Source organism: Procambarus clarkii, chromosome 75 (assembly GCF_040958095.1).
Source record: "Procambarus clarkii isolate CNS0578487 chromosome 75, FALCON_Pclarkii_2.0, whole genome shotgun sequence".
Taxonomy (NCBI): Eukaryota; Metazoa; Arthropoda; class Malacostraca; order Decapoda; family Cambaridae; genus Procambarus; species Procambarus clarkii.
Genome location: NC_091224.1, coordinates 14,972,137 through 14,999,243, shown reverse-complemented (window position 1 = coordinate 14,999,243; position 27,107 = coordinate 14,972,137). Strand labels below are relative to the sequence as shown.

General features: G+C 44.9%; 1 protein-coding gene across 1 annotated transcript in view; it reads left to right on the top strand.

Annotated features, from left to right (window-relative positions):
- LOC123771642 (mucolipin-3-like) overlaps positions 1-27,107 on the top strand; it is a 240,139-nt gene that overhangs the window by 120,992 nt on the left and 92,040 nt on the right. The window contains exon 12 of the mRNA XM_069313231.1: positions 6,606-6,755. Coding sequence (XP_069169332.1) covers positions 6,606-6,755 — 150 coding nt within the window. The remainder of the gene's footprint in view (positions 1-6,605; positions 6,756-27,107) is intronic.

Below are 27,107 nucleotides of genomic sequence, written 5' to 3'. Positions count from 1 at the left end.
CTGGGTTGATCCGGTTTCCCTTCTTCCCTGTTCCTGAGCTCGGGTCTCTCAGGTTGTCTGCAGGGTTATTAAGTGTAGCCAGCCTGCGGTTTTCCTCGGGCCAACGACGTTCGTAAGTTTGCTGTTTTGGCTGCCGTCTTTGGCAACATGTCTTGGGTGGACATTCGGGCCCGGGGTTTTTGGAGATCGAAAAGGGTCCTGGCCGCTCGCTTCCTGGTGAATGTTCCTGGGCCTGGTCGGGCCTGTGTTGCTTTGGGTCGGTGGTTGCAGCCAGTTGTCTCGACTTCACATTGAGGAGTGAGGACAGACCGCCGCCCGGGTAAGTCCCTGTTTTCTGGGGGGAGCCCCGTCGGCTCCCCGGAGCTTTACCGGCTGATATGCTAATGTCAGACTTTGGCATCAGTCATGTGTATGGAGTTCTAGGGCCTACCGGGGACCACGAGCCAGAACCTGGCCCCCTCAGAGAGGCAAGGGGAGCAATGGCCTATAGAAACCCCCGTGTGGTTGGAAGCATTCTATGTCTGCCATCGACCGGGTCAAGCATCCAGAAAGGTAAGCATTCCAAAACAAACCCCTATTCTGGTGAAAATTGCTACCTAAGCCGAACTAGTGAATAGAACTCTTCAACAGAAAACACGGAAACTAGTATGACGTCATACGTCACCGCGCCGCTGTCTGCGCAGCTCCCCCCTCCCCGGGAGGGGGAAGGGGGAGCCCCAGACCTCCCACGCCGGCTATCCACCCATCAGTTCTTCGGCTGATGCTATAGGCAATGGTTATGTGCTCCGGCTCCAGTGGTTGTTTCAGCACTGTACCTAGAGTGTGGTGTCTGTTTTCTAGGTGGTGCGTGAGCCGGGTGTGATTCTTCAGTACTCGGGCTGCATGCGCCTAGGGTTCCCTTGCCTAGGTGCCCTGTAAGTACTGCCCTTGGGGCTTGGGGCCACCTTCCACAAGTTCCTTGGGTCCTGCCCCTGCTTGGCCGTTTACCGCTTGGTTTTCGGCCGCTCTTTGTGTGCTCGGGTGTTCTGTCTCCCTTGTTCGCCTTAGAGTAAGGGGCAGTGTTTGCACTGGTGGGGCGCGGGGTACTGTGCAGCTTGTCTTTACCAATCATAGCGGCCGGCTCTGTTCCGCTTGGGTACGCTGTCCTCTTGCGGGGTTTTCTTTTTCTTTTGTTTATATACCTGGTGGGGGGGTCTGCCTTCGTTTTTGCCCCTTGTGTCCCTTGTGTTCTGAGTATTTCTGGTGGTACCCCCTGCTAGGTCCCCGTGAGTGTACACGTCCCGGGGGTTCAGCTCTTAGAAAGTTGTTTGGTAGCTTGGGTGCCGGTTAGCAGTACCCTGCCTGGGATTACCTGAGCGCGAGTCCTCTTAAAGTAAACGCTCGGGACCCTGGGAAACCCCTGGGGGCGCGCGGGTCCGATGGATGTGACCCCAGAGCCCCCCCCTCGCTTCCAGCGAGTTTGAGGGTTGCTCTCACCTTTTGTCTCTGGGTGACTCTCTGTTTTGCCTCCGTCTGCTGCCTGTGGGGTCGGTGACACCTTCGACCCGGTGTCCTGCGAGTTTGGTTGCTCGTTGTGGCTCGGTTACCCAGTTGTGCTAACAAAGCGGGTGCGGGCAGCAGGGGCGTTGCACTTGAGCCTTGGTGGTGGCAACGTTCTCGTGGTTTCCTCCCCGGGAGCCCCGGGGCTGCCCCGTTGTATTTCGTTTTTCCCCTGGTTCACCCTTCCTGCCTGCATCCGGTTCCTTACCGTCTGTAGGTTCAGGGCGGGGTGTTTGGTGGTGTTGAGACTCGGGCAGTCTCGGGGAATTCCCCTTCCGGGGTAGTGACGGGGGCATTTGGGCCTGTTCCTCCAGCCGTGTTGTATGAGTCTGCCAGTGGGCTCCCTTCCTTAGTGTTTTCACGGCTGCCCCGGTTTTCTGGTACGGCCGGGGCTTTGGGGGAACGGCTCGGCCCCGGGGCCTGTCGTGTAGGTTCCCGGGGCTGGGGAGGGGCTGACTTGGGGGGGCCTTGGCCCCGTTAGACCCCGTGGGGGGTTTTATCCCCCTCTAGGCGGGGCTTGTGGTTACGCGGAGTGGGGTCTTTCCTCCCCACTCGCCGTACGTGCTGTGGGACGTCGGCCCCTCCCCGGGCTCGGTTCCTTGGCCTTTGAGTCGGTTGGTTCCGTCCTGTGGGTGGATGTTTCCTCCCCCGCTTTTTGGGACGGTGTTTTTGTCATGTTTCCCCGTTCGATGGGGTTCTGCGTGACTTTTGATCTCGGGTGCGCCTGCGCCTTCGTGTGCCTTCGGGACTAGTGTTGGCTTCTGTGTTCTCGAGGGTACGGGAAGGTTTTTCGCTACTTCCCGCATTATTGGAACGTCTGTCGGCTCCTAGTACTTGTCGCCCTGTTGGGCTACTTGTCGCCCTGTTGGGCTACTTGTCGCCCTGTTGGGCTACTTGTCGCCCTGTTGGGCTACTTGTCGCCCGGTTGGGCTACTTGTCGGCCGTTTGGGCTACTTGTCGCCCGTTTGGGCTACTTGTCGCCCGTTTGGGTTCCCTTTTTTGGGCTCTTTGCTTCTTTGGCCGGTTTTATTGTTCCTGCTTCCTCTTTTGGCTCTTTTTCTCGTGCAATAGTCCTGGCTGGCGCCTTCCCGCAGGGAGGGTGTGCGGTTCGGCCAGCGTGTTATGCGCATGCGCCGTGGAGTTTGTTTTGGTCTGGGCGATGGTTCAGTGCTGGGGTTTTGCGCCCTTTTTTTTGCTACAGTGCTTCGCCTCTCGTTCTTCTCCCTGGCTGCGGTATGTGCCCCTTTGCGCCAGGGGTGTCCTGGTTCCCAGTTGTGGGGAGGACACCGCGGTTTTCTGTGTCATGGGTGTGGACCGCCTCCTTCGCCTCTCCCTGTTCTCCTGCGGGTCCGGCTCTGGCGTCTTCACCTGGCGGTGCTCCCAAGTTCTTCTGGGCACGGTTGAGTCGTGTCAAGTTCGAGCCACCATTCGCCAGGTGAGTTTCTGCGGTCTGGCGTCTTTTGGCCGGGCGCTGGATGCGGCGGTGTTCATATACCTGTCTTTATTTAGGTGTAATTTTGTACGACTGAGACCGTTCGCACACCAGTGACTGTCCCTTTATCACCCCTTCCTGTCCCCCTCATGTGCATGTCCAACCCATGCTGGAGTCGTTCAGGGGACCCTCCTTTTTTAATGTTGTGAGGTGTGGGGGTTGTAGGGTTGGTTCTGTACTCACCTGGTGAGGCTCCTGGCTGTGCTTGCAGGATTTGAGCTCTGGCTCTTGGGTCCCGCCTATCTGGTAGAACTTGCGGGATAGTACCAGTGGAGTGCAGTGGTGCTATTGGCACTTTTGGGGAACACTGTATTACCATCAGTGGTCTGTGCTTGTTACACGACCTACTTGCGAGCATAAGCCTTCTTGCTGGTTCGTCCGTGGACTTCCAGGGCGCACTGGCCTGTTTTCGTATGGCAGTTCCGGCCCGTCCTGGTTGTGGGGGTATGTGGGCCGGTGGACTGCTCCTAGCAGCTGCCTGGTGGGCCATCCTCTGGCCGGTCTGGCCTGACCTTGGGCCGGGCTTGAGGTGTAAAAGAGCTCCCAGTACCTCATCCAGCAGGTATCGAGCGGGGTTTCTCCGCCGTCGGTCGCCTGGTGCAGGTTTCTGGGCCTGCCGGGTTTTGTCGTGTCTCCGTTGGCCCTGTCTGGGGTCTGCCTGCTCCGTTCTCTGCCTTTGCAGAGGGGAGTTGCTATTTACATGTTGCATGTTGCAGTGGTGCCTGTTGCTGCTGCTGCTGCACGTGAGCATTGGTACCGTGTTTCACGGTGGCGTGTCCTTGTTCCTGTGTCCGGTTGTGGAGTGGCGCTTTGCTGCCGTTTTGTGCCTGGGGATTGCGTGGGGTTTTTGTCCCTGCCTGATTGTCCACCCCTGGTTGTTCTCCTGTTTTTTTTTTTTTTTTGTGCTTCTGCTCTTTCTTCCTGCCTCTTCTGCAGCAGGAATGTTCTGCGTGTGTTCTTAGGCGTTGGTCAGCCTGTGTCCTGTGATGTGCTTCTTTGTCTCGGTCTGTTGCAGTTGTTCGTGCCCCTTGGTTCGGGTCCTGTTCTGGCGGCGACCCTTCCGCCTTCTTTGGTTTTCCTAGCTTGCCCTGCCGGTTGTTGTTGTTTTTATTTTTTTTGGGGGGGTTCTTGCGATGTCTCGCGTCGGACCCGTCGTTTCTGAACTCCTGGCGGGCTTGCATGCTTCGGAGTTTTTCTGTTCGGCAGACGTTCCATCTCCTTGTGCCGCCTGGGTTTCGGTGGTCGCGCCCGAGATCTTCTCGCGGCTCCGCCTTTTTCCTGGGCTCGGGGGGGCCTTGTCAGGGCTGCTTATGTTCTGCCTCGTGGTCTCGCCTCCGGTTGGTGGTCGGGTGGCTTCGTGGTAGGTGTCCCACCTGCGTGCTTTCTTGGCGGCAGTATGGGGTATTTTGGCGGTCCTTCCTTTTCCTGTCCCTTCTTCGGTGGGTCCTTCTTGTTGGCTTGGTTTACTCTCGGCTTGGTTTTCTAGTGGGGGTTGGGGGCCGTCGTCTTGCCACATACTGTCGCCTCTTTTCGTGCGGCGCAGGCGGAGCCGCTTCAGCTTGCTTTCGGTCTTGGTGTTGCTTCTGCACCGTTAGTCAGCTGTCTTGTGCGTCATTTCACCTCCGGCCTGTTCGTGCGCCGCTTGCACCATCCTGGTCTCTGGTCAGCGGGCTCTGTCTTCTCCTCGGTTGGTAGTGCCCCTTCGGTTCCGGTGTGTTTTTTCGTCGGCTCTTTCCTTTGGGCCTTTGCCTCTGGGGGTCGGTTCGCTGTGTTTTCTTGCTCCTTCGGTTTTAGCGTTTTGGTTGTTTGATGGCAGCAGTCTCCATCTTTTCTGGCGCGGGGTGGGGCTGCTGCATTCTGGAGGGGTCCAGGGTTTGTTGGTGCTTTGTTGGTCGGGCCGGGGGTGTGTCGTTTTTGTGTTCAGTGGCGGCCCTCTGCTGTTGTTTGCGTGCCACGGCGTTTGGGTCCGGAGCGCGTTTTGCGTTGATCCGGTTCTGTTCTTCCCGGTTCGCGGGTGATGGTGTCCCGGGTGGTCAGCCGTGTTCTTGCGGCTAAGCTGCCTGTGTTCTTCCCTCATGCCTGTGGCGTTCGTGGCTTCGCTGCTCTCGCTGCCGTCTGGGCGACGTGGCCTTGCAGTCTTTCGGGCATGGATTTTTGGTGTTCGTGCAGGGGCCTTGCTGCTCGTGGTTCTCGTGTTGTTCCCGGGATTTTCGGGGCTGTGGCGCCTTGGGTTGGCGTTTGCTGCCGGTTGTCTCGCCTCCTTGGGGGGTGCGTGGTGTCCGCCTCCCGGTTTTGTCCCTTTGACCTTCCTCTGTGGGTAGTTAGCTCCGGGGAGCCGACGGGGCTCCCCCCAGAAAACCAGCGTTGAATGTAATGAAACGCCATTTTCTGGGTGAGACCCGGAGGCTCCCCGGCAACCCTCCCTCCCTCCGGTCGGCGTTTTTCGCGTGTTTTGACATCCAGCCTCAGAACTGATGGGTGGATAGCCGGCGTGGGAGGTCTGGGGCTCCCCCTTCCCCCTCCCGGGGAGGGGGGAGCTGCGCAGACAGCGGCGCGGTGACGTATGACGTCATACTAGTTTCCGTGTTTTCTGTTGAAGAGTTCTATTCACTAGTTCGGCTTAGGTAGCAATTTTCACCAGAATAGGGGTTTGTTTTGGAATGCTTACCTTTCTGGATGCTTGACCCGGTCGATGGCAGACATAGAATGCTTCCAACCACACGGGGGTTTCTATAGGCCATTGCTCCCCTTGCCTCTCTGAGGGGGCCAGGTTCTGGCTCGTGGTCCCCGGTAGGCCCTAGAACTCCATACACATGACTGATGCCAAAGTCTGACATTAGCATATCAGCCGGTAAAGCTCCGGGGAGCCTCCGGGTCTCACCCAGAAAATGGCGTTTCATTACATTCAACGCTGGTTTTTTCCTTATCTTTGGGTAGTTAGCTCCGGGGAGCCGACAGGGCTCTCCCCAGAAAACCAGCGTTGAATGTAATGAAACGCCATTTTCTGGGTGAGTCCCGGAGGCTTCCCGGCATCCCTCCCTCCCTCCGGTCAGCGGTGTTTTCGGGTTTTGACATCCAGCCTAAGAACTAATGGTTGGGTCGCCGACGGTGGGTCTCGGGCTCCTCCCTTCCCTCTTCCCCGGGAGGGGAGGGGGTTGCGCAGACAGCGGCACGGCGACATGATGACGTCCTGCTTGTTTGCTGATTTTCGTTTGGGGAGTTCTGTCCACCTGTTCGGCCTTCGGTCACAATACTTTTACCAGAATAGGGGTTTGTTTTGGGGCGCCTACCTTTTTGGGTGCCTATCCCGGTCAATGGCAGACCTAGAATGCTCCCAATCATAAGGGGGGTCTCTATAGGCCATTGCTCCTCGTGCCTCTCCAGAGGGGGCCAGGTTCTGGCTCATGGTCCCCGGTAGGCAAGAACTCCATGCATTGACTGATGCCAGAAAGTTATACATATCCATTCAGCCTGGATAGCTCCAGGGAGCCTCCGGGACTCACCCAGAAAATGGCGTTTCATTAAATTCAACGCTGGTTTTTTGTTTAATAAAATTGTGTATATATTCTTTCAGTGTACAGCAGAATATTTCCAAGAGCACCGTAGTAGGGAACTAACTCTGGGTGAGAAATTGGAGTTTGTCAATCTGTGGTATGTGCTGATTTGTATCAATGATATATTAATCATCATTGGATCATTCCTGAAGATTGGCCTAGAGAGCAAGGTGGGTATTGGTCATACTGGTAGTTTACTAAAGCTTATTCTCTTGCTTCACTCACTTTATTGTTGGTATGTTTATATGATTCTAAATTACATAAATATTTTTAAGTGTTAGGCTGTATAGGATGTGTGATTGCAAATATAATAGGTCCTAAGTGGCCAGAGAGCTAAGAATAGAGGACAGCAATGCTTTTGTGACCCTGGCCTGAAGTCCATGCATGATCATGCACTATATTTAGCAGAGCATTGTAAACCACATAAAACAAGTCACTCTATATATGTCTGCAAGCTAGCCATGCTTTCAAGGGAGCTGAAAGAGCAGCTACATAGTTAATACAGTGACACCTCAACTTACAATTGCCTCACCTTACGATTTTTTCGAGTTATGATGTAAATTTGGTCGGAAAATGGGACTCGACTAACGATGTTCGTTGATACGCGTTCTCATTGATACGCGTTCTCGTTGATCGAGCGCATGTTTCTTGGTGGCACGGGCCGACCTGCCTCAGTTTACCAGAGCCGCCCACCTAGTGATGATCACGTTTGTAGGAAATTCCATTATTTTGGTGATTTTTTGTTTTATGAACACTAAAGTAATTATTATATAACATGCCATGGGTCCCAAGAAAGTCAGTGGTTATGTTCAACATATGAAAACACATGTGAGGATAACCATAGAAGAAAAACAAGAGATCATTTGTAAACATGAAGATGGTGTGCAGGTCGTTAAACTAGCTATGCAGTACAACAAATCTCAGTCAACGATATCCACCGTACTTGCTAAGAAAAAGGACATTATGAGTGCTAAAGTGGCAAAAGGCCAAACAATAATCACGAAAAATAGAACACAAACACTTAAGTATGTTGAACAGTTATTATTAATTTGGATATATGGCAAGGAGTTAGCAGGTGATAGCGTTTCAGAGGTCATCATTTGTGAAAAAGCAAGGAAACTGCATGAAGATCATATAAAGAACACCCCTGGAATGAGTGATGCAGATGCGAAAGAGTTTAAGGCAAGTAGGGGATGGTTTGAGAAATTTTGAAAAAGAAGTGGTGTTCATAGTGTTGTGTTGTGAGCTGGTGAAGGACGCAGCAAAGAACTGACCACCGAAGAACTTCACAAGAACCAGCAACAAGAGACAGCTGAGGAAATTTCTTCAGGGGAAGGAGGAGGCAGTACAGAATGTCCCTTCCCCATTTATTAAGAAAATGTGTGTAGCATGCATGAACTCCAAACTGCATGAACTGCAAAAAATGTGTGTTGCATGGAAAGAACGGCAAACTTTTGCTGAAAAGACTCACCCAAATCATTGTGCAGTAGGCCATTGCTTTAACCTTTTTTAACCCTTAATATGCTCGGGGTTTAATATCCTGTCATCTCCACAGGCGCATGTCATTTTGAAAAAAAAAAAAAAATTATTTTTTCTTCCTAACCTGTTAATTTGTGTTCACTGATCACGGGAAAAATAATAAAAAAATCGTAAGTGGCATATATTGCCCGCTATAGGGCAGGGAAGTCTGGCAAATTATAGGCGCTGACTCAGCATGCGTCCCAGGCGGTCTGTTGCTCACCAGCTGTCAGGCCGGAGTTGCCACAAAGAGATAATTACCTAATTATTTCAATGTCTCTGATTGATTTTTCATAGTTTTTTTGCTGTAATATTATTCAATAGTGTGTAGTTTGATATATTTATGTAATAAAATGAGTGAATCATCGCTGTACTCAAAAATATGGTGTGCATATTGTTGATTCAATTATGTTCATCAATCAGTGAACAAATACTTTGTCGGTTATTACACTATAAGCACAGGTTATATATAAGTATCTGCATGTTTTGTTCACCATAACGAACCACTAAGTAGCTATTATGAGTCAAAAAGTAATGAGGAGTGACCGCCGTGTACCAGCCAGCCACTCCCGCCCTCCCTCCAGTCATCTGACTCACCCACATTCTCCTCCCACAATACTGTTTTTTCTATAATTCACTATATACAGACGTTATATATAAGTATCTACATGTTTTGTTCACCATAACCGTACATCTAAGCTTGTATGGTGAGTAAAGGCACAGAGACGTGGGACCTCACACAGTCAGCTGATGGCTGCCGCCCTCAAGGCCAGACGCACTAATATTTCTCCTCCAACAATACTGTGTGGTGTTATTACGCTATATATCTTATATACAGATGTTATATATAAGTATTTACATGTTTTGTTTACCATAACTGTACATCTAAGCTTGTATGGTGTGTAAAGGCACAAAGACGTAGGACCTCACACAGCTGATGGCTGCCGCCCTCAAAGCCAGACGCACTAATATTTCTCCTCCAACAATACTGTGTGGTGTTATTACGCTATATACACACATTATATATAAATATCTACCTGTTTTATTCACCATACTTGTACAAATAAACTGGTATGGTGACCAAAGACCATCGTGGTAACCAGTAAACAACACCGTCGTCTGCACGGTGGCGTCGTGCAGACGACGCCACCGCCCTCACCAAAATGGCGGCTCCAAACCTTCTCTTGCTGTTTATACCCTCTATACACACGTTATATATAAGTATCTACATTTGTGTTCACCATAGCGAACCACTAAGCTGGTATGGTGAGTGCAGTCAATAAAAGGTGGCCACACACAGTCAAAAGACATCGCCACCACCCTCTCTCCCACAGCATTACTCCTCCCTCCATGGCGCACAGCACTAAATATCACCACAATCCTGCTATTATCAGAACCCTGGTCAGTTTTATCACAGTCAGGGGTCTTCTGTAATAATATCATCGCTACATAATAGCATGAACAAGTATATTTTGGCATTTTTAGGCGATGCTGTGGTCACAAGTTGAACAGCAGTGCTGTTAGCTCATGCTGCGTGCGTCAGGCTTGGTTGCTCATTCAATACTGAGGCCAATAACACCCGGGAGTTTGTCCCACGATTTTTTTTTAAAATGGCGTCTGTTTACAAGAGCCCTGATGAAGGTGTGGTGAACCCAGTGTATCCGCGGGCCATTTAAATCTTGCGTAGTACTCCAACACATCATATGACGCGATGCGCAGTTGACTCGAACAACGTCCAACACGTCATATGACGTGATGCGCACTTTAAGGGTTAATAACACTGTGATGCGTCACTACAGACAAAAATTAAAACTTATGGAAAAACAAAAATCTATAGAAAGGTTTTTAGTGAGACAAACAAGCAGTTAATCACAACCAGGTCCTAGTGGTATGCAGACAAAATATGAGAGAGAGTGTAACCCCCCAGAGAAGTCATCATTGCCTGATGTTATAATGGAAGGGGACTCGCCTTCCAAACAGTAACACCTCTCCTCCTCATCATCTTCCATACGCTAACAAGAGTCCTCAATAAACGTAAGATAAACATATGTACTGTATTGTAGGTAGAGAAAAAAATTGTATTCGGTATAAAATGTATTTTTAAGGTAATATTTTTCGGGGTGTGGAATGGATTAATTCACTTCCCATTATTTCTTATGGGAAAATTCGTTTCAATCTACGATGTTTCAACTTACGACCTGTCTCTGAGAACAGACTAAAATCGTAAGTCGAGGCCTCACTGTACTGGGAACAATTCTTTCAAGGCATTAACCATGCAACATCTACAACCCGAATGTGGTCCAAAACTACTATTGAAAATCTAACACACCTTAACTTGCTCACCATCAGCTCACTCTGACAGGCTGCTACAGCAGTATGCAAGCACTTTAGCATATCAAATCAGTTCAAAAGTATTCAACATCTTGTTAGTTCTAACACCAATAGAGGTGGTCATATTGAAGTTACAGTGCTTCCTCAGTTCAAATTCAAATGTTTATTCAGGTAAAGTACATACATACAAGGGGTGATACAAATATTGATGAATTTATAGATAGAGCTAGTACATACAATGTCTAAAGGCACTATTACGCAAAGCGTTTCGGGCAGGAAAAACACTAAAGACTAAAACTTAGTACTAACTGAGATTAAAGTATAAAATGTGTTGAGAAAATAAAAAAATTAAAAAAGGGGGAACATGGCAGAAAAAACAGCAAAAATACAATTTGGTCGACAAACAGCATTGTTTAAAAATAACAGACATGGGTTGACATTATAGGGGTAAGGTAGGTTACAGGGAGTTAATTAGGTAGTGCTTAGTATTTATGTTAACCCTTTAACTGTGCAACGCGTCTGCAGGCCCAGACTTCAGGTGCGCAATGCGCCTCTTGGTGTTTTTATTTTTCACGTTCCATTCAAAACTCCCGCGGTTACATGGGGTTCACATCAGCTTCCTCGGGGCTCTTGTAAACAAACGCCATCTTTAAAAAAAATCATGGTCCACATTGCCGGGTGTGAGAGCCTCAATAGTGAATGAGCAACCAAGGCTGGCGTTTGCAGCATGAACGCAAAGCTCTGCTGTTCAGCGTGTGACCACAGCATCGCCTAATAATGTCAAAATATATATATATAACCTATATTATTTAGTCATGATAGTATTATAGAAGAGCCTGAGTGTGATAATGACTGGGTACAATGTTCAAATATCAGTGATTCAATGCTGTTCACGATGTTCACAGTGCTAGCCACAGCACCAGAGCATTATTTCGTCCATCTAGGAATCTTCAAATGACTTCTTAGGTTCCTTTTCAAAATAAACTTGTGGTCAATTATTCATTTACAGAAATTAGTGACCAGGATTGTGGTTATAATTAGCGTTGTGCGTAGTATTGTGGAAGGAGGAATTTTGGTGAGGGAGGGAGGGAGGGAGAGAATTGAGGTAGCCTCACTGTGTGGCAGCCACTCTTGTTTTGCTCACCATACTAGCATCGTGGTTCGGTATGGGGAACACACATGTACATGGGTATATACAGTGTGTGTGTGTGTGTATATAGTGTAATAACAGCATCAGGAGTATGTTGAGTTGAGCTGTTTTGGTGAGGGAGGTGACGTCATAATTGTAGCGTCGTCTGCTATCTGCTGTGTGATTTCTCATGCCGTGTATGGTGGCCACTGTACTGTTTGGACACAATACCGGCTTACTTGCATAGTTCTGGTAAATAAAACATGTAGATAAGTATATATAACATGTGTAAATAGTGTAATAAAAACAATAAGAGTATGGTGGGAGGAGCAATGTTGGCGAGTAAGATGTTGGAGTGAGGGAGGGCCTGTCTGGGTGTGGCTGCTCACACTCGCAATGTTCTGAATGTGTTGATGGTAAATGTATATAGTGTGTACATATGTTGTAAATATACATAAATGAACATGAAACATTGGTGTGAATAACTGTATGATGGGAGGAACAATGTTGGCAAATACAATGTTGTAGTGAGGGAGGACTGGTTGGGTGTGGCTGCTCACACTCGCGGTGTTCTGAATGTGTTGATGGTGAATGTATATAGTGTGTGACAGTGAATAGTCTGTAAATAGATTGTATATATACATAAATTAGCATGATATATATTAAATATGTGCAACATATGTGTACACAAGTGTCATGCACGTAACAGTGTCCTTGGACAGTACGGATGTTTTACTGCCATAATGTAGTGTACGTGTTCATTATACATAGGATTAGCACGTAAAAACAAATATAATGTGTTTGGAACTGTGCGCAAAAAATGAACAAAAATATATTCGCGGCAACTCACGCACCCTGCCGGCCCCAGGAGCTTACGGCACGGGCGTACAAGGAATGATGACGTCACGCGCCACCTTACGGACCCCTATAGCAGCCAAAGTAAGTATAATTTCGAAATTCTGTTGCTATACCCATATATACAGGGAGGGGGTTTTTAACACTTTCAGAAAAAAAAAATTTTCCCGAGAATTTATTTCTTACGCACTGGGGAGGTGTCATATTTATTGGCCGCGCAGTTAAAGGGTTAAACTGGTTGAGAGAGGTACAGTCTTTAACATGATTGGGAAGGTCATTCCACGTTCTGGGTCCCTTGATTTGTAGAGCATTTCTAGTTTGATTAAGTTGTATACTTGGCATATCAAAAAGGTATTTGTTTCTGGTGTGGTGCTCATGGGTTCTGTTACAACCTTCAATGAAGCTTTTAAGGTCAGGATTGGCATTATAGTTCAGCATTTTATATATATATATATATATATATATATATATATATATATATATATATATATATATATATATATATATATATATGTCGTACCTAGTAGCCAGAACGCACTTTTCAGCCTACTATGCAAGGCCCGATTTGCCTAATAAGCCAAGTTTTCCTGAATTAATATATTTTCTCAAATTTTTTTCTTATGAAATGATAAAGCTACTCATTTCATTATGTATGAGGTAAAAAAAAAATTATTGGAGTTAAAATTAACGTAGATATATGACCAAACCTAACCAACCCTACCTAACCTAACCTAACCTATCTTTATAGGTTAGGTTAGGTTAGGTAGCCGAAAAAGTTAGGTTAGGTTAGGTTAGGTAGGTTAGGTCGTCGAAAAACAATTAGTTCATGAAAACTTGCCTTATTAGGCAAATCGGGCCTTGCATAGTAGGCTGAGAAGTGCGTTCTGGATACTAGGTACGACATATATATATATATATATATATATATATATATATATATATATATATATATATATATATGTATGTCGTACCTAGTAGCCAGAACGCACTTATCTGCCTACTATGCAAGGCTCAATTTGCCTAATAAGCCAAGTTTTCAAGAATTAATTGTTTTTCGACTACCTAACCTACCTAACCTAACCTAACTTTTTCGGCTACCTAACCTAACCTAACCTATAAAGATAGGTTAGGTTAGGTTAGGTAGGGTTGGTTAGGTTCGGTCATATATCTACGTTAATTTTAACTCCAATAAAAAAAAATTGACCTCATACATAATGAAATGGGTAGCTTTATCATTTCATAAGAAAAAAATTAGAGAAAATATATTAATTCATTAAAACTTGGTTTATTAGGCAAATCGGGCCTTGCATAGTAGGCTGAGAAGTGCGTTCTGGCTACTAGGTACGACATATATATATATATATATATTATATATATATATATATATATTATATATATATATATATATGTCGTACCTAATAGCCAGAACGCACTTCTCAGCCTACTATGCAAGGCCTCATTTGCCTAATAAGCCTAATATATATATATATATATATATATATATATATATATATATATATATATATATATATATATATATATATATATATATATATATATACACACACACACACACACACACACACACACACACACACACACACACACACACACACACACACACACACACACACACACATACATTCAAAAGAAGATAGAGAGAAGCTGAAACTGAACCTCGCCGAGGCAAAACATTTAAATGAGAGCAGGAATGAAGAAGAAATAAATTCTTTTTTCTACAAAGTGATAGGGGTAGGCAAACCAGTAAAGTGGTACATAAAGGCAAACCAACAAAATCAATAGAGAGAGGGGGAGTGAAGAATAAGGAGAGGGGGAACAAGTTCCTGAAGATTGCATACACCAACATAGATGGAGTGAGATCGAAGATACTGGAGTTAAGTGATGTAATACAGCTGCAGACACCAGACATTGTTGCACTCACGGAGACAAAACTTGAAGATGTAATTTTAAATGAGGTCATATTCCCAAGGGGCTACTCAATTTGGAGACGGGACAGAAAAATTAGGAAAGGCGGTGGCGTTGCTGTGCTGGTAAAAGAACACCTAAAGGTGAAGGAAATAATGACTGCCAATCCACAAGACGTTGACATAATAGCACTAGAGATCTGCTATGAGGATGATAAACTAATGATGATAAATGCATATAGTCCACCGCCAAGCAGCACATGGTCAAAGGAGGAGCTAGATAGTAAACGTGAAGGTCTTATAACAATAATGAGAGAGATTATAGCGAGAGCGGATAACGATAGATCACGACTGTTGATAGTCGGTGACTTCAACTTGAAATCCATAGACTGGGAAGCATATGAAGCTAAAACAGAAGATTTTTGGACCTGTAAATTTGTAGACCTCATCCTGGAAACATTCTTGTATCAACATGTTAAACAAGCTACGAGGATGAGGGAAGGGGACGTTCCCTCCATGCTAGATTTGATATTTACCAGGAAGGAGGAAGAGATATTTGACATTCAGTACCTTCCTCCCTTGGGTAAAAGTGACCATGTCTTTTTGGGAATAAAGTATGCAATGCGTTATAAGCTGGAAGAAAATAAGGAGGTTGAAGCAGTTGAAAAACCAGACTTCAGGAGAGGACATTATGGTGACCTTAGAAATTTTTTTAGTGAGTATAATTGGACAGACTTGATGCTAGGCAAGGAAGTGAATGAGATGTATGGCAAGTTTTGTGAAATATATGATAAAGGCACAAAAAAATTTATACCAAAACAGAGATGCAGAACTAGGAAACAGGATTGGTTCAATAGAAATTGCGAGAGGGCTAGAGACCGAAAGACACAAAAATGGAATCAATACAGGAAGAGGCCGAACCCCCAAACATACCAGCGATACAAAGATGCGAGAAACAACTACACGGCAGTGAGGAGAGAGGCAGAAAGAAATTTTGAAAAAGGGATTGCGGACAAATGTAAAACAGAACCAGGTCTATTCTATAAATTCATAAACAACAAATTGCAGGTAAAGGATAATATTCAGAGGTTGAAAATGGGAAATAGATTCACGGAAGATGAAAAGGAAATGTGTGAAACACTAAACGAAAAGTTCCAAAGTGTGTTTGTACAAAATGAAATCTTTAGGGAACCAGATACAATAAGAATTCCAGAGAACAACATAGAACACATAGAGGTGTCTAGAGACGAAGTGGAAAAAATGCTCAAGGAGCTCGGTAAGAACAAAGCAGCTGGCCCAGATGGCGTTTCACCATGGGTTCTGAGAGAATGTGCATCTGAGCTCAGCATTCCACTTCACCTGATCTTTCAGGCATCCCTGTGTACAGGAATCGTAGCAGACGGGTGGAAACAGGCTAACATAGTTCCAATCTACAAAAGTGGCAGCAGGGAAGACCCCCTCAATTATAGACCTGTATCATTGACAAGTGTAATAGTGAAAGTATTGGAAAAACTAATCAAAACTAAATGGGTAGAACACCTAGAGAGAAATGATATAATATCAGACAGACAGTATGGTTTTCGATCTGGAAGATCCTGTGTATCGAATTTACTCAGTTTCTATGATCGAGCCACAGAGATATTACAGGAAAGAGATGGTTGGGTTGACTGCATCTATCTGGACCTAAAAAAGGCTTTCGACAGAGTTCCACATAAGAGGTTGTTCTGGAAACTGGAAAATATTGGAGGGGTGACAGGTAAGCTTCTATCATGGATGAAAAATTTTCTGACTGATAGAAAAATGAGGGCAGTAATCAGAGGCAATGTATCAGAATGGAGAAATGTCACAAGTGGAGTACCACAGGGTTCAGTTCTTGCACCAGTGATGTTTATTGTGTACATAAATGATCTACCAGTTGGTATACAGAATTATATGAACATGTTTGCTGATGATGCTAAGATAATAGGAAGGATAAGAAATTTAGATGACTGTCATGCCCTTCAAGAAGACCTGGACAAAATAAGTATATGGAGCACCACTTGGCAAATGGAATTTAATGTTAATAAATGTCATGTTATGGAATGTGGAATAGGAGAACATAGACCCCACACAACCTATATATTATGTGAGAAATCTTTAAAGAATTCTGATAAAGAAAGAGATCTAGGAGTGGTTCTAGATAGAAAACTATCACCTGAGGACCACATAAAGAATATTGTGCAAGGAGCCTATGCTATGCTTTCTAACTTCAGAATTGCATTTAAATACATGGATGGCGATATACTAAAGAAATTGTTCATGACTTTTGTTAGGCCAAAGCTAGAATATGCAGCTGTTGTGTGGTGCCCATATCTTAAGAAGCACATCAACAAACTGGAAAAGGTGCAAAGACATGCTACTAAGTGGCTCCCAGAACTGAAGGGCAAGAGCTACGAGGAGAGGTTAGAAGCATTAAATATGCCAAAACTAGAAGACAGAAGAAAAAGAGGTGATATGATCACTACATACAAAATAGTTACAGGAATTGATAAAATCGACAGGGAAGACTTCCTGAGACCTGGAATTTCAAGAACAAGAGGTCATAGATTTAAACTAGCTAAACACAGATGCCGAAGAAATATAAGAAAATTCACCTTCGCAAATAGAGTGGTAGACGGTTGGAACAAGTTAAGTGAGAAGGTGGTGGAGGCCAAGACCGTCAGTAGTTTCAAAGCATTATATGACAAAGAGTGCTGGGAAGACGGGACACCACGAGCGTAGCTCTCATCCTGTAACTACACTTAGGTAATTACACTTAGGTAATTACACACACACACACACACACACACACACATACACAAAACTAAATGGGTAGAACACCTAGAGAGAAATGATATAATATCAGACAGACAGTATGGTTTTCGATCTGGAAGATCCTGTGTATCGAATTTACTCAGTTTCTATGATCGAGCCACAGAGATATTACAGGAAAGAGATGGTTGGGTTGACTGCATCTATCTGGACCTAAAAAAGGCTTTCGACAGAGTTCCACATAAGAGGTTGTTCTGGAAACTGGAAAATATTGGAGGGGTGACAGGTAAGCTTCTATCATGGATGAAAAATTTTCTGACTGATAGAAAAATGAGGGCAGTAATCAGAGGCAATGTATCGGAATGGAGAAATGTCACAAGTGGAGTACCACAGGGTTCAGTTCTTGCACCAGTGATGTTTATTGTGTACATAAATGATCTACCAGTTGGTATACAGAATTATATGAACATGTTTGCTGATGATGCTAAGATAATAGGAAGGATAAGAAATTTAGATGACTGTCATGCCCTTCAAGAAGACCTGGACAAAATAAGTATATGGAGCACCACTTGGCAAATGGAATTTAATGTTAATAAATGTCATGTTATGGAATGTGGAATAGGAGAACATAGACCCCACACAACCTATATATTATGTGAGAAATCTTTAAAGAATTCTGATAAAGAAAGAGATCTAGGAGTGGTTCTAGATAGAAAACTATCACCTGAGGACCACATAAAGAATATTGTGCAAGGAGCCTATGCTATGCTTTCTAACTTCAGAATTGCATTTAAATACATGGATGGTGATATACTAAAGAAATTGTTCATGACTTTTGTTAGGCCAAAGCTAGAATATGCAGCTGTTGTGTGGTGCCCATATCTTAAGAAGCACATCAACAAACTGGAAAAGGTGCAAAGACATGCTACTAAGTGGCTCCCAGAACTGAAGGGCAAGAGCTACGAGGAGAGGTTAGAAGCATTAAATATGCCAAAACTAGAAGACAGAAGAAAAAGAGGTGATATGATCACTACATACAAAATAGTAACAGGAATTGATAAAATCGACAGGGAAGACTTCCTGAGACCTGGAATTTCAAGAACAAGAGGTCATAGATTTAAACTAGCTAAACACAGATGCCAAAGAAATATAAGAAAATTCACCTTCGCAAATAGAGTGGTAGACGGTTGGAACAAGTTAAGTGAGAAGGTGGTGGAGGCCAAGACCGTCAGTAGTTTCAAAGCGTTATATGACAAAGAGTGCTGGGAAGACGGGACACCACGAGCGTAGCTCTCATCCTGTAACTACACTTAGGTAATTACACACATTTTTTATAGTAGCTGGAGGAGGCAGAAGTCACACTGCAGCAAGCTCCTGGAAATATCGAATTACCTAAGTATTGGGAACAGGTTGAGGGCTACAGTGGTGTCCCAGGTTACATAAAGGTTCAGGGAAGAGTAAAAGCAAATAAAATACAATAAACAAGTAAAACTGAGTGAAAATAGTCGAGTGGAAAAGTTTGTTTTGGTCTAGAACAAAATCAAAGATGGCCGCCGCCACCACCCCCACTGAGAAGGTAGACACACCATCAGATGATGGTTTCAAAGGATTCTCAACACAAGATATAAGGAAAGGAGGTGTTCTTGGCAGGTTAGAGATAATTGAGGACATGCAAATGAAGTATGAAGAAAAAGTGCTTAAATTAGAAGAGGACAATGGAGCTCTTTGGAGTGAGCTTTGCACTCTAAAAGGGAGTATGCTGCAACAAGGTAAGATTATTACTGCATTAACAGACAAGGTAACAAATCAGGAGGAGCAAATCAAGGAACTAGTGAAAGAAAATGAGGCATGGAAAGTGAAGTGTGGTGACTTTGAAGAAATAAACAAGAAGATAGACTCATATGGTGAACAACTCCAAGCAAGCCTAAGGGCTAACATAGAGTTAGGTAAGGATCTCCAACTGGAAACTTCACTGACAACTCACATAGAGGAGGTGAATAAAGAACTAGAAAAGTATAAAGAAGAAATAAAAGCGACATATGCTCAAGTTGTAAAAGAGAAAGAGACTATCAAAGAAGTGTGTTCGGAAGTCAAAAGCAGAAATGACCAACAAGAAGCAGAAATTAGGCAAGCAATTAGGAAAGAACTGGTTACCAACAGTAAACTGGTACAAAACACTGCAGATAGAACTAAGTCCATAATCATTTTTGGATGTTTAGAGAAGGAAATTTCATCTAGGGTGGACCGAGCGGCAGAAGAGATGAAAATCATAGAGAAAATAGTAGGTTTAGGAGAAGGCTCAAAGGAAAATGTCAGTGATTTTAGAAGAATAGGAAAATATGAGAAAGAAAAGAACCGCCCCTTAAGGGTGACCTTTAATGGAGTGAAAAACATGATGGAAGTGCTAAGAAATGCCAGGAAACTGCAGAGTGATGAGGTTGGCAAATCTTGGTCAATAAGACAAGACCTCTCCAAGGAAGACAGAGAAAAGCTGAAAATGAACTTAATTGAGGCAAAACGGCTAAATGGGGATAGAAATGAAGAAGACAGAAATTCTTTTTTTTACAAAGTGACAGGGACTGGAAAGCTTGTGAAATGGTACATAAAAACAAAGCAACAAGATCAGTAGTGGAAGGGGGAGTAAAGAGCAAAGGAAAAGGGAACATGTTCCTGAAAATTGTATATACCAACATAGATGGAGTGAGGTCAAAAACTTTGGAGTTGCAAGATATAATCCAGCTTAGGGTCCCAGATATTGTTGCATTATCAGAAACGAAACTTGAAGGAAATATAATAAATGAAGTCATATTCCCAAGAGGCTACTCAGTTTGGAGACGTGACAGGAAAACTAGGAAGGGAGGAGGAGTGGCTGTACTGGTGAAAAAACACCTGAAGGTAAAAGAGTTAATATTTGAAAACCCTCGAGATATTGACATAATGGCATTGCAGGTCTGGAATCAGGATGATAACCTGATAATTGTAAATACCTACAGCCCACCAGCAAGCAACACGTGGACAAAGGAAGAACTGGATGACAAACGAGAGGGCCTCATAATGGTCATGAGAGATATTATTGTACAAGCAGATAAAGATAAATCACGACTGTTGATACTGGGGGACTTCAACTTTAGAGCAATAGACTGGGAGGCCTATGAAGCAAGAACGGAGGACTTTTGGACATGCAGATTTGTGAACCTCATTCTGGAGACATTCTTGTATCAACACATAAAGCAAGCCACAAGAATGAGGGAAGGAGATATACCGTCAGTACTGGATCTAGTATTCACCAGGAAAGAAGAAGAGATTTTTGACATCCAGTACCTTCCTCCCTTGGGAAAGAGTGATCACGTCCTGTTAGACATTAAATATGCTTTAAGATATCATCTAGAAGAAAATGGGGACAGTGAAACAGTTGATAAACTCGATTTAAAGAGAGGCAACTATGGGGAACTTCGAAATTTTTTTAATGAGTGTAATTGGACAGAAGTGTTGCTAGGCAGGGAAGTAAATGAAATGTATGCCAAATTTTTAAAACTATACGAGGAAGGCACACAAACATTCATACCAAAACAGAGATGCAGGACCAGAAAACAGGATTGGTTCGACAGAAATTGTGAGAGGGCAAGAGACCAAAAGACACAAAAATGGAATCAGTATAGGAAGAGGCCAAACCCCCAAACATACCAGCGATACAAAGATGCGAGAAACAATTATACAGCAGTAAGGAGAGAGGCAGAAAGAAATTTTGAAAAAGGGATAGCAGATAAATGTAAAACAGAACCGGGCCTATTCTACAAATTCATAAACAACAAATTGCAGGTAAAGGATAATATCCAGAGGTTGAAAATGGGAAACAGATTCACGGAAAATGAAAAGGAAATGTGTGAAACATTAAATGAAAAGTTCCAAAGTGTGTTTGTACAAAATGAAATCTTCAGAGAACCAGACACAATAAGAATTCCAGAGAACAACATAGAGCGGATAGAGGTGTCTAGAGATGAAGTGGAAAATATGCTAAAGGAGCTCGGGAGGAACAAAGCAGCTGGCCCAGATGGCGTTTCACCATGGGTTCTGAGAGAATGTGCATCTGAGCTCAGCATTCCACTTCACCTGATCTTTCAGGCATCCCTGTGTACAGGAATCGTAGCAGACGTGTGGAAACAGGCTAACATAGTTCCAATCTACAAAAGTGGCAGCAGGGAAGACCCCCTCAATTATAGACCTGTATCATTGACAAGTGTAATAGTGAAAGTATTGGAAAAGCTAATCAAAACTAAATGGGTAGAACACCTGGAGAGAAATGATATAATATCAGACAGACAGTATGGTTTTCGATCAGGAAGATCCTGTGTATCGAATTTACTCAGTTTCTATGATCGGGCCACAGAGATATTACAGGAAAGAGATGGCTGGGTTGACTGCATCTATCTGGACCTAAAAAAGGCTTTCGACAGAGTTCCACATAAGAGGTTGTTCTGGAAACTGGAAAATATTGGAGGGGTGACAGGTAAGCTTCTATCATGGATGAAAAATTTTCTGACTGATAGAAAAATGAGGGCAGTAATCAGAGGCAATGTATCGGAATGGAGAAATGTCACAAGTGGAGTACCACAGGGTTCAGTTCTTGCACCAGTGATGTTTATTGTGTACATAAATGATCTACCAGTTGGTATACAGAATTATATGAACATGTTTGCTGATGATGCTAAGATAATAGGAAGGATAAGAAATTTAGATGATTGTCATGCCCTTCAAGAAGACCTGGACAAAATAAGTATATGGAGCACCACTTGGCAAATGGAATTTAATGTTAATAAATGTCATGTTATGGAATGTGGAATAGGAGAACATAGACCCCACACAACCTATATATTATGTGAGAAATCTTTAAAGAATTCTGATAAAGAAAGAGATCTAGGAGTGGTTCTAGATAGAAAACTATCACCTGAGGACCACATTAAGAATATTGTGCAAGGAGCCTATGCAATGCTTTCTAACTTCAGAATTGCATTTAAATACATGGATGGTGATATACTAAAGAAATTGTTCATGACTTTTGTTAGGCCAAAGCTAGAATATGCAGCTGTTGTGTGGTGCCCATATCTTAAGAAGCACATCAACAAACTGGAAAAGGTGCAAAGACATGCTACTAAGTGGCTCCCAGAACTGAAGGGCAAGAGCTACGAGGAGAGGTTAGAAGCATTAAATATGCCAAAACTAGAAGACAGAAGAAAAAGAGGTGATATGATCACTACGTACAAAATAGTAACAGGAATTGATAAAATCGACAGGGAAGACTTCCTGAGACCTGGAACTTCAAGAACAAGAGGCCATAGATTTAAACTAGCTAAACACAGATGCCGAAGAAATATAAGAAAATTCACCTTCGCAAATAGAGTGGTAGACGGTTGGAACAAGTTAAGTGAGAAGGTGGTGGAGGCCAAGACCGTCAGTAGTTTCAAAGCGTTATATGACAAAGAGTGCTGGGAAGACGGGACACCACGAGCGTAGCTCTCATCCTGTAACTACACTTAGGTAATTACACTTAGGTAATTACATACATACATACATACATACATGAGAGAATGTGCAGTAACTTAATATCTAACATATTCAGAGATTTGAGTAGGGGGTACCGAGTGATGTCTGGGGCCAGAGTTGGATATTGTCATTGTTGGATGTCATGTTGGATGTTATTGTTGGATGTCAACCAACAAACTAACACTTAACATAAAAAAGACCTACTACATCTTATTTGGAAGCAAATCTACAAATGCAATTCAGCTTCAGATAGATAATGTAAACATTAGCAATAAAAATGATGGAAAGTTTTTTTGCCTATTCCTAGATAAGAGACTCAACTTCAGCACCCACATACAACACATAACTAAGAAAGTCTCTAAAACAGTTGGGATACTCTCCAAAATCAGATATTATGTACCTAACTCTGCTCTCATCTTTCTATATTATGCACTAATCTATCCCTATCTTAATTATGGTATCTGTGCATGGGGTTCAACCACTGCAAACCACCTCAAGTCCATCATCACCCAGCAAAAATTTGCTATCAGAATAATAGCAAATTCTGCTTTCAGACAACACTCAGCCCACTTGTTTAACTCCCTAAACATGCTAAACATAATCTCACTCCACAAATTCTCTTGTGTCAATTACATTTACAAAACCCTGTTCTTAAATGGAAATCCTACTTTGAAGCTCTCCCTGGACAGATGCAATATGACCCATTATCACCACACCAGAAATAAATATATCTTTGATATCCCCAGAGTCAAACTTAATCTGTGTAAACACTATGCAAATAAAGGGACCCAGTCTATGGAACTCACTCCCTAATGAATTGAAAAGCTGTCCATCTTTTGCATTATTTAAAAACAAAACTAAAAAGTACCTAATTTCATCTTCATAGTTTTTTCCCTTTTGCTTTAAAATTACACTGTATCTATTGCTACCCAATCTCCCAATCCTTATGTACCCAATCTGAACATCTTTACCATTGTGATCATTGCTGTCTTCTTATATGTGCTATCAATCTGCTGTATGGTGTCTATTAATCTTGTTTAAATTACCAATCAAGTTGTCAATGTAATCAATCAGAGCTTCAATATACCAATGTGCTTTACTATTCTTACTAATCTCTCTCATCTCATTTTTTTCTTGCAATGTATCTGTTATCAATTTATTAATTCGGCTAGAATTTACCTACTTAATTATCTGTTAGATTAAGGACCTGCCTGAAACGCTGCGCATACTAGTGGCTTTACAAGATTGTAAATACTATGCTATGTATTCTCACAAACCCAATGTACCTTCTTGTATATAAATTAATAAATAAATAAATATATAAATAAATAAATTGTCCTAATAGCAGCTTTGTGTTGAGTAATTAGAGGACGTAAATGATTTTATGATTTTATAATTTTATTTTATGAAAATAGACGTAAATGAGGTAGTGGAACCCCAAGCATAGTTGAGATAAGGGTAGATGAGGGAGTAATAGAGCGTCACCAGGGCAGGGCGAGGTACATAATATCTGATCTTCGAAAGAATGCCAACAGTTTTTTAAACTTTTCTGGGGGGAGCCCCTACGGCTCCCCGGAGCTTACCAGGTTGATATGCTAATGTCAAACTTTGGTATCAGTCATGTGTACGGAGTTCTTATGGGCCTACCGGGGACCACAAGCTCACAGTTTTGCCTCCGTCTGCAGCCTGTGGGGTCGGTGACACCTTCGTCCCGGGGTCCTGCAAGTTTTGTTGCTTGTTTGTGACTCGGTTACCCAGTCTTATGCTGACTATGTGGGTGCAGGCTGCACAAGCGTTGCACATTGGGTTTCAGTGGCAACGCACTAGTTGTTTGCTCCCCGGAAGCCCCGAGGCTGCCCCGTTGACGTTGGTGGTCTTGTCGGGTCCCCCCCCCCCCTTCATCCCTACATCTGGATCTTTACTGTCTGTGGGTTCGGGGTTGGGGTGGGGCTTCCATGGTTCTGAGACTCGGTTGGTCTCGAAGACTTCCCCTTCTGGGGTAGTGATGGGAGCATTCGAGCCTGTTTCCTCCAGCCGTGTTGTAAGAGTCTGCCAGTGGGCTCCCTTCCTTAGTGCGTTTCACGGCTGCCCCGGTTTTTTCTTGATGCTAGTCGGCCCTGGGGCCTGCAGGGCGAGTTCCCGGGACTGGGGTGTAGCTGATGTGGGGGGGCCTCAGGCCCCGTTGGTCCCCGCGAGGTTTTTCTACCCCTATGGGCGGGGCTTGCGGTTTTGTGGAGTGGGGTTTTTCTTTCCCCCCTCTCCACACGAGTTTTTGGGGGTTGGCCCCTTCCCGGGCTCGGTTCCTTGTCCATTATGCCCGTTGCTTCCATCCTGTTGGTGGGTGCTTTTCTACGGTCTTCGCCCCTTTTTTCCGGGACAGGACTTCTCCGTCATGTCCCCCTCTTCTTGGGGTTCTGCATGACTTTTGGTCTCGGGTGCGACTGGGTTTTTCTGTGCCTTCGTCCTTTGTGTTTGCTTCTATGTGTTCTTGAAGGCTCGGGATGGTTTTGCTTCTTCCCGTTTAACTGGTACGTCTGTCGTCGTTCGGTGGGGCTTCCCTCCGGTCTTTTCTATGGCTTGTGGGTCCTATTCCGGGCAGCTTCTGGGTGTTTAGCTTTCTTGTTCATTTGTTTATATCTCTTCTCTTCGCGCTGTGTCACGGCACTGCTCGTTTTCCTGCCGTTCTGGTCCAGGATGCTGGATTCGGCTACTTGTAGCCAGATTGGGCTACTTGTCGCCATGTTGGGCTACTGGTGTCCTGCTTGGGTTCCGTTTCGGTTCGTTGTTTTCCTTACATGGGCCGGCTCAGTTGGCTTCTGTTTCCATGAATTGGCCTGTTTCTTCAACGGATCGCTCGGGATACGACCCGTTGAGCTGCTTTTCTGCTCTGTTGTTGGACGGAGTAGGATGGACCTGTGTAGCCCAACCTGTTGGGCTACTTTTCTTTCGTGTCCTGCGCCATGGGAGTTTGTTTTGGTTCAGGGCGGTGTACACATGTGCTGGTGTTCTGCATCCATATTCTCTCGGGGGCTTCGTCTCTCGCTCTTTTCATTCTCCAGTCTGTGCCCCATTGCTCTTGGGGGTGTTCTGGAGTGCTGCTTTGGGGAGGTCATGAGGTTTTCCCTGCGTTTTTGGGTGGGGAGAGCCTCCTTCGCCGCTCCCCTCCTCTTCTCCGGCATGGGCGGCTCTGGCCTGCCTTCCGCGGGCGGTGCTACCGGTTTTCTCAGCTATGGGTGCACGATCCCTGGCTGCCTCTGGCGGCTCTGTTCTCATAGGCTTGCGTCATGGCCCTTCAGCGCCTATGTTCTGCAGGAGAGTTAGTGCGATCAGGCGTCTCCTTCGTCCTGACGCTGTTTTTGTTTTTGGGAGTGGGAATGGGTGTACTTACGTACTTGAGAACGTGGAACATAAAAACCGAGGTGCCTGCTGCAGGACTATTGACCCATACGTGGCGACTCTTGTTCTCACCACCCGCTTTTTTCCTCGAATCACAGGTGACTGCAGGAGGCCTCTTGGCCCATACGATGCGGCTCCTGCCTGTACTCATCCTGCCCCTCTCCTATGCTTGTCCATCCATGCTTAAGTTCGGGGCTCCGCCTCCACCTTGTTCCACGGTGCAGCAGTGGAGGCGCCTGTTCGGTGGTACGTTTTCATGTGTCGAGGGTGTTATGTGCTCGCCTCATTGTGCTCGCCTTATTGTGCTTGCAGGGTTGGGTTCTGCCTCTCACCTGTCATTCGACTGACGTGCGGGTTCTGTGCCTCCTGGGCTCTCTCGTCTCTACACTTGGAGCTGTGTATGGGGTCAGCCCAGGTATGGGCTGCCTAATGTGCTCCATCGATTGCCTGTTACACTGCTCACATTTCTTCTAATGTCCCTGTGGCTCGGTAGGGTACTCTGTTTCCACCTGTGTCCCCTTGTTGTGTGCCACTCGTGTTGCAGTTTATCTTTATTTACCCTGTCACTTCCTCTGGGAGTGGGGTGGCGTTTTTCTGCGGTTTTGATGCTGCGGCTGCGTGTGGGGAATATGGTTGTGGTGTTTTGTTCAGCCCGCTTCGGCTTGCATTGGGACTTTCATCTGCGCCGTTCGTAAGCTGTCTCGTGCTTGTTTCACCTCCGGCCTGTCCTTGCGCCGCTTGAGCTGTCCTGGTCTTTGGACAGAGTGCTCTCTTTTCTTTCTTCTCCTTATTTTGCTGTGGCCCCTCCGTTCCGGCTTGTTTTTCGAAGGCTCTTTTCCTGTTGGCATTGGCCTCTGGGGGTCGGGTGGGTGAGCTTCATGCTCTCCTCCGGCGCAGAGGTTTCTGCTCCTTCGGTCGGGGTGATCGTTTTGTTCGTCTGCAGCCTTCTCCTTCTTTTCTGGCGTAGAATGAGACTGCTGCGTTCCGGAGGGGCCCTTGGGTTGTTGGTGCTTGATTGGTTCAGCCGGAGGTGCATA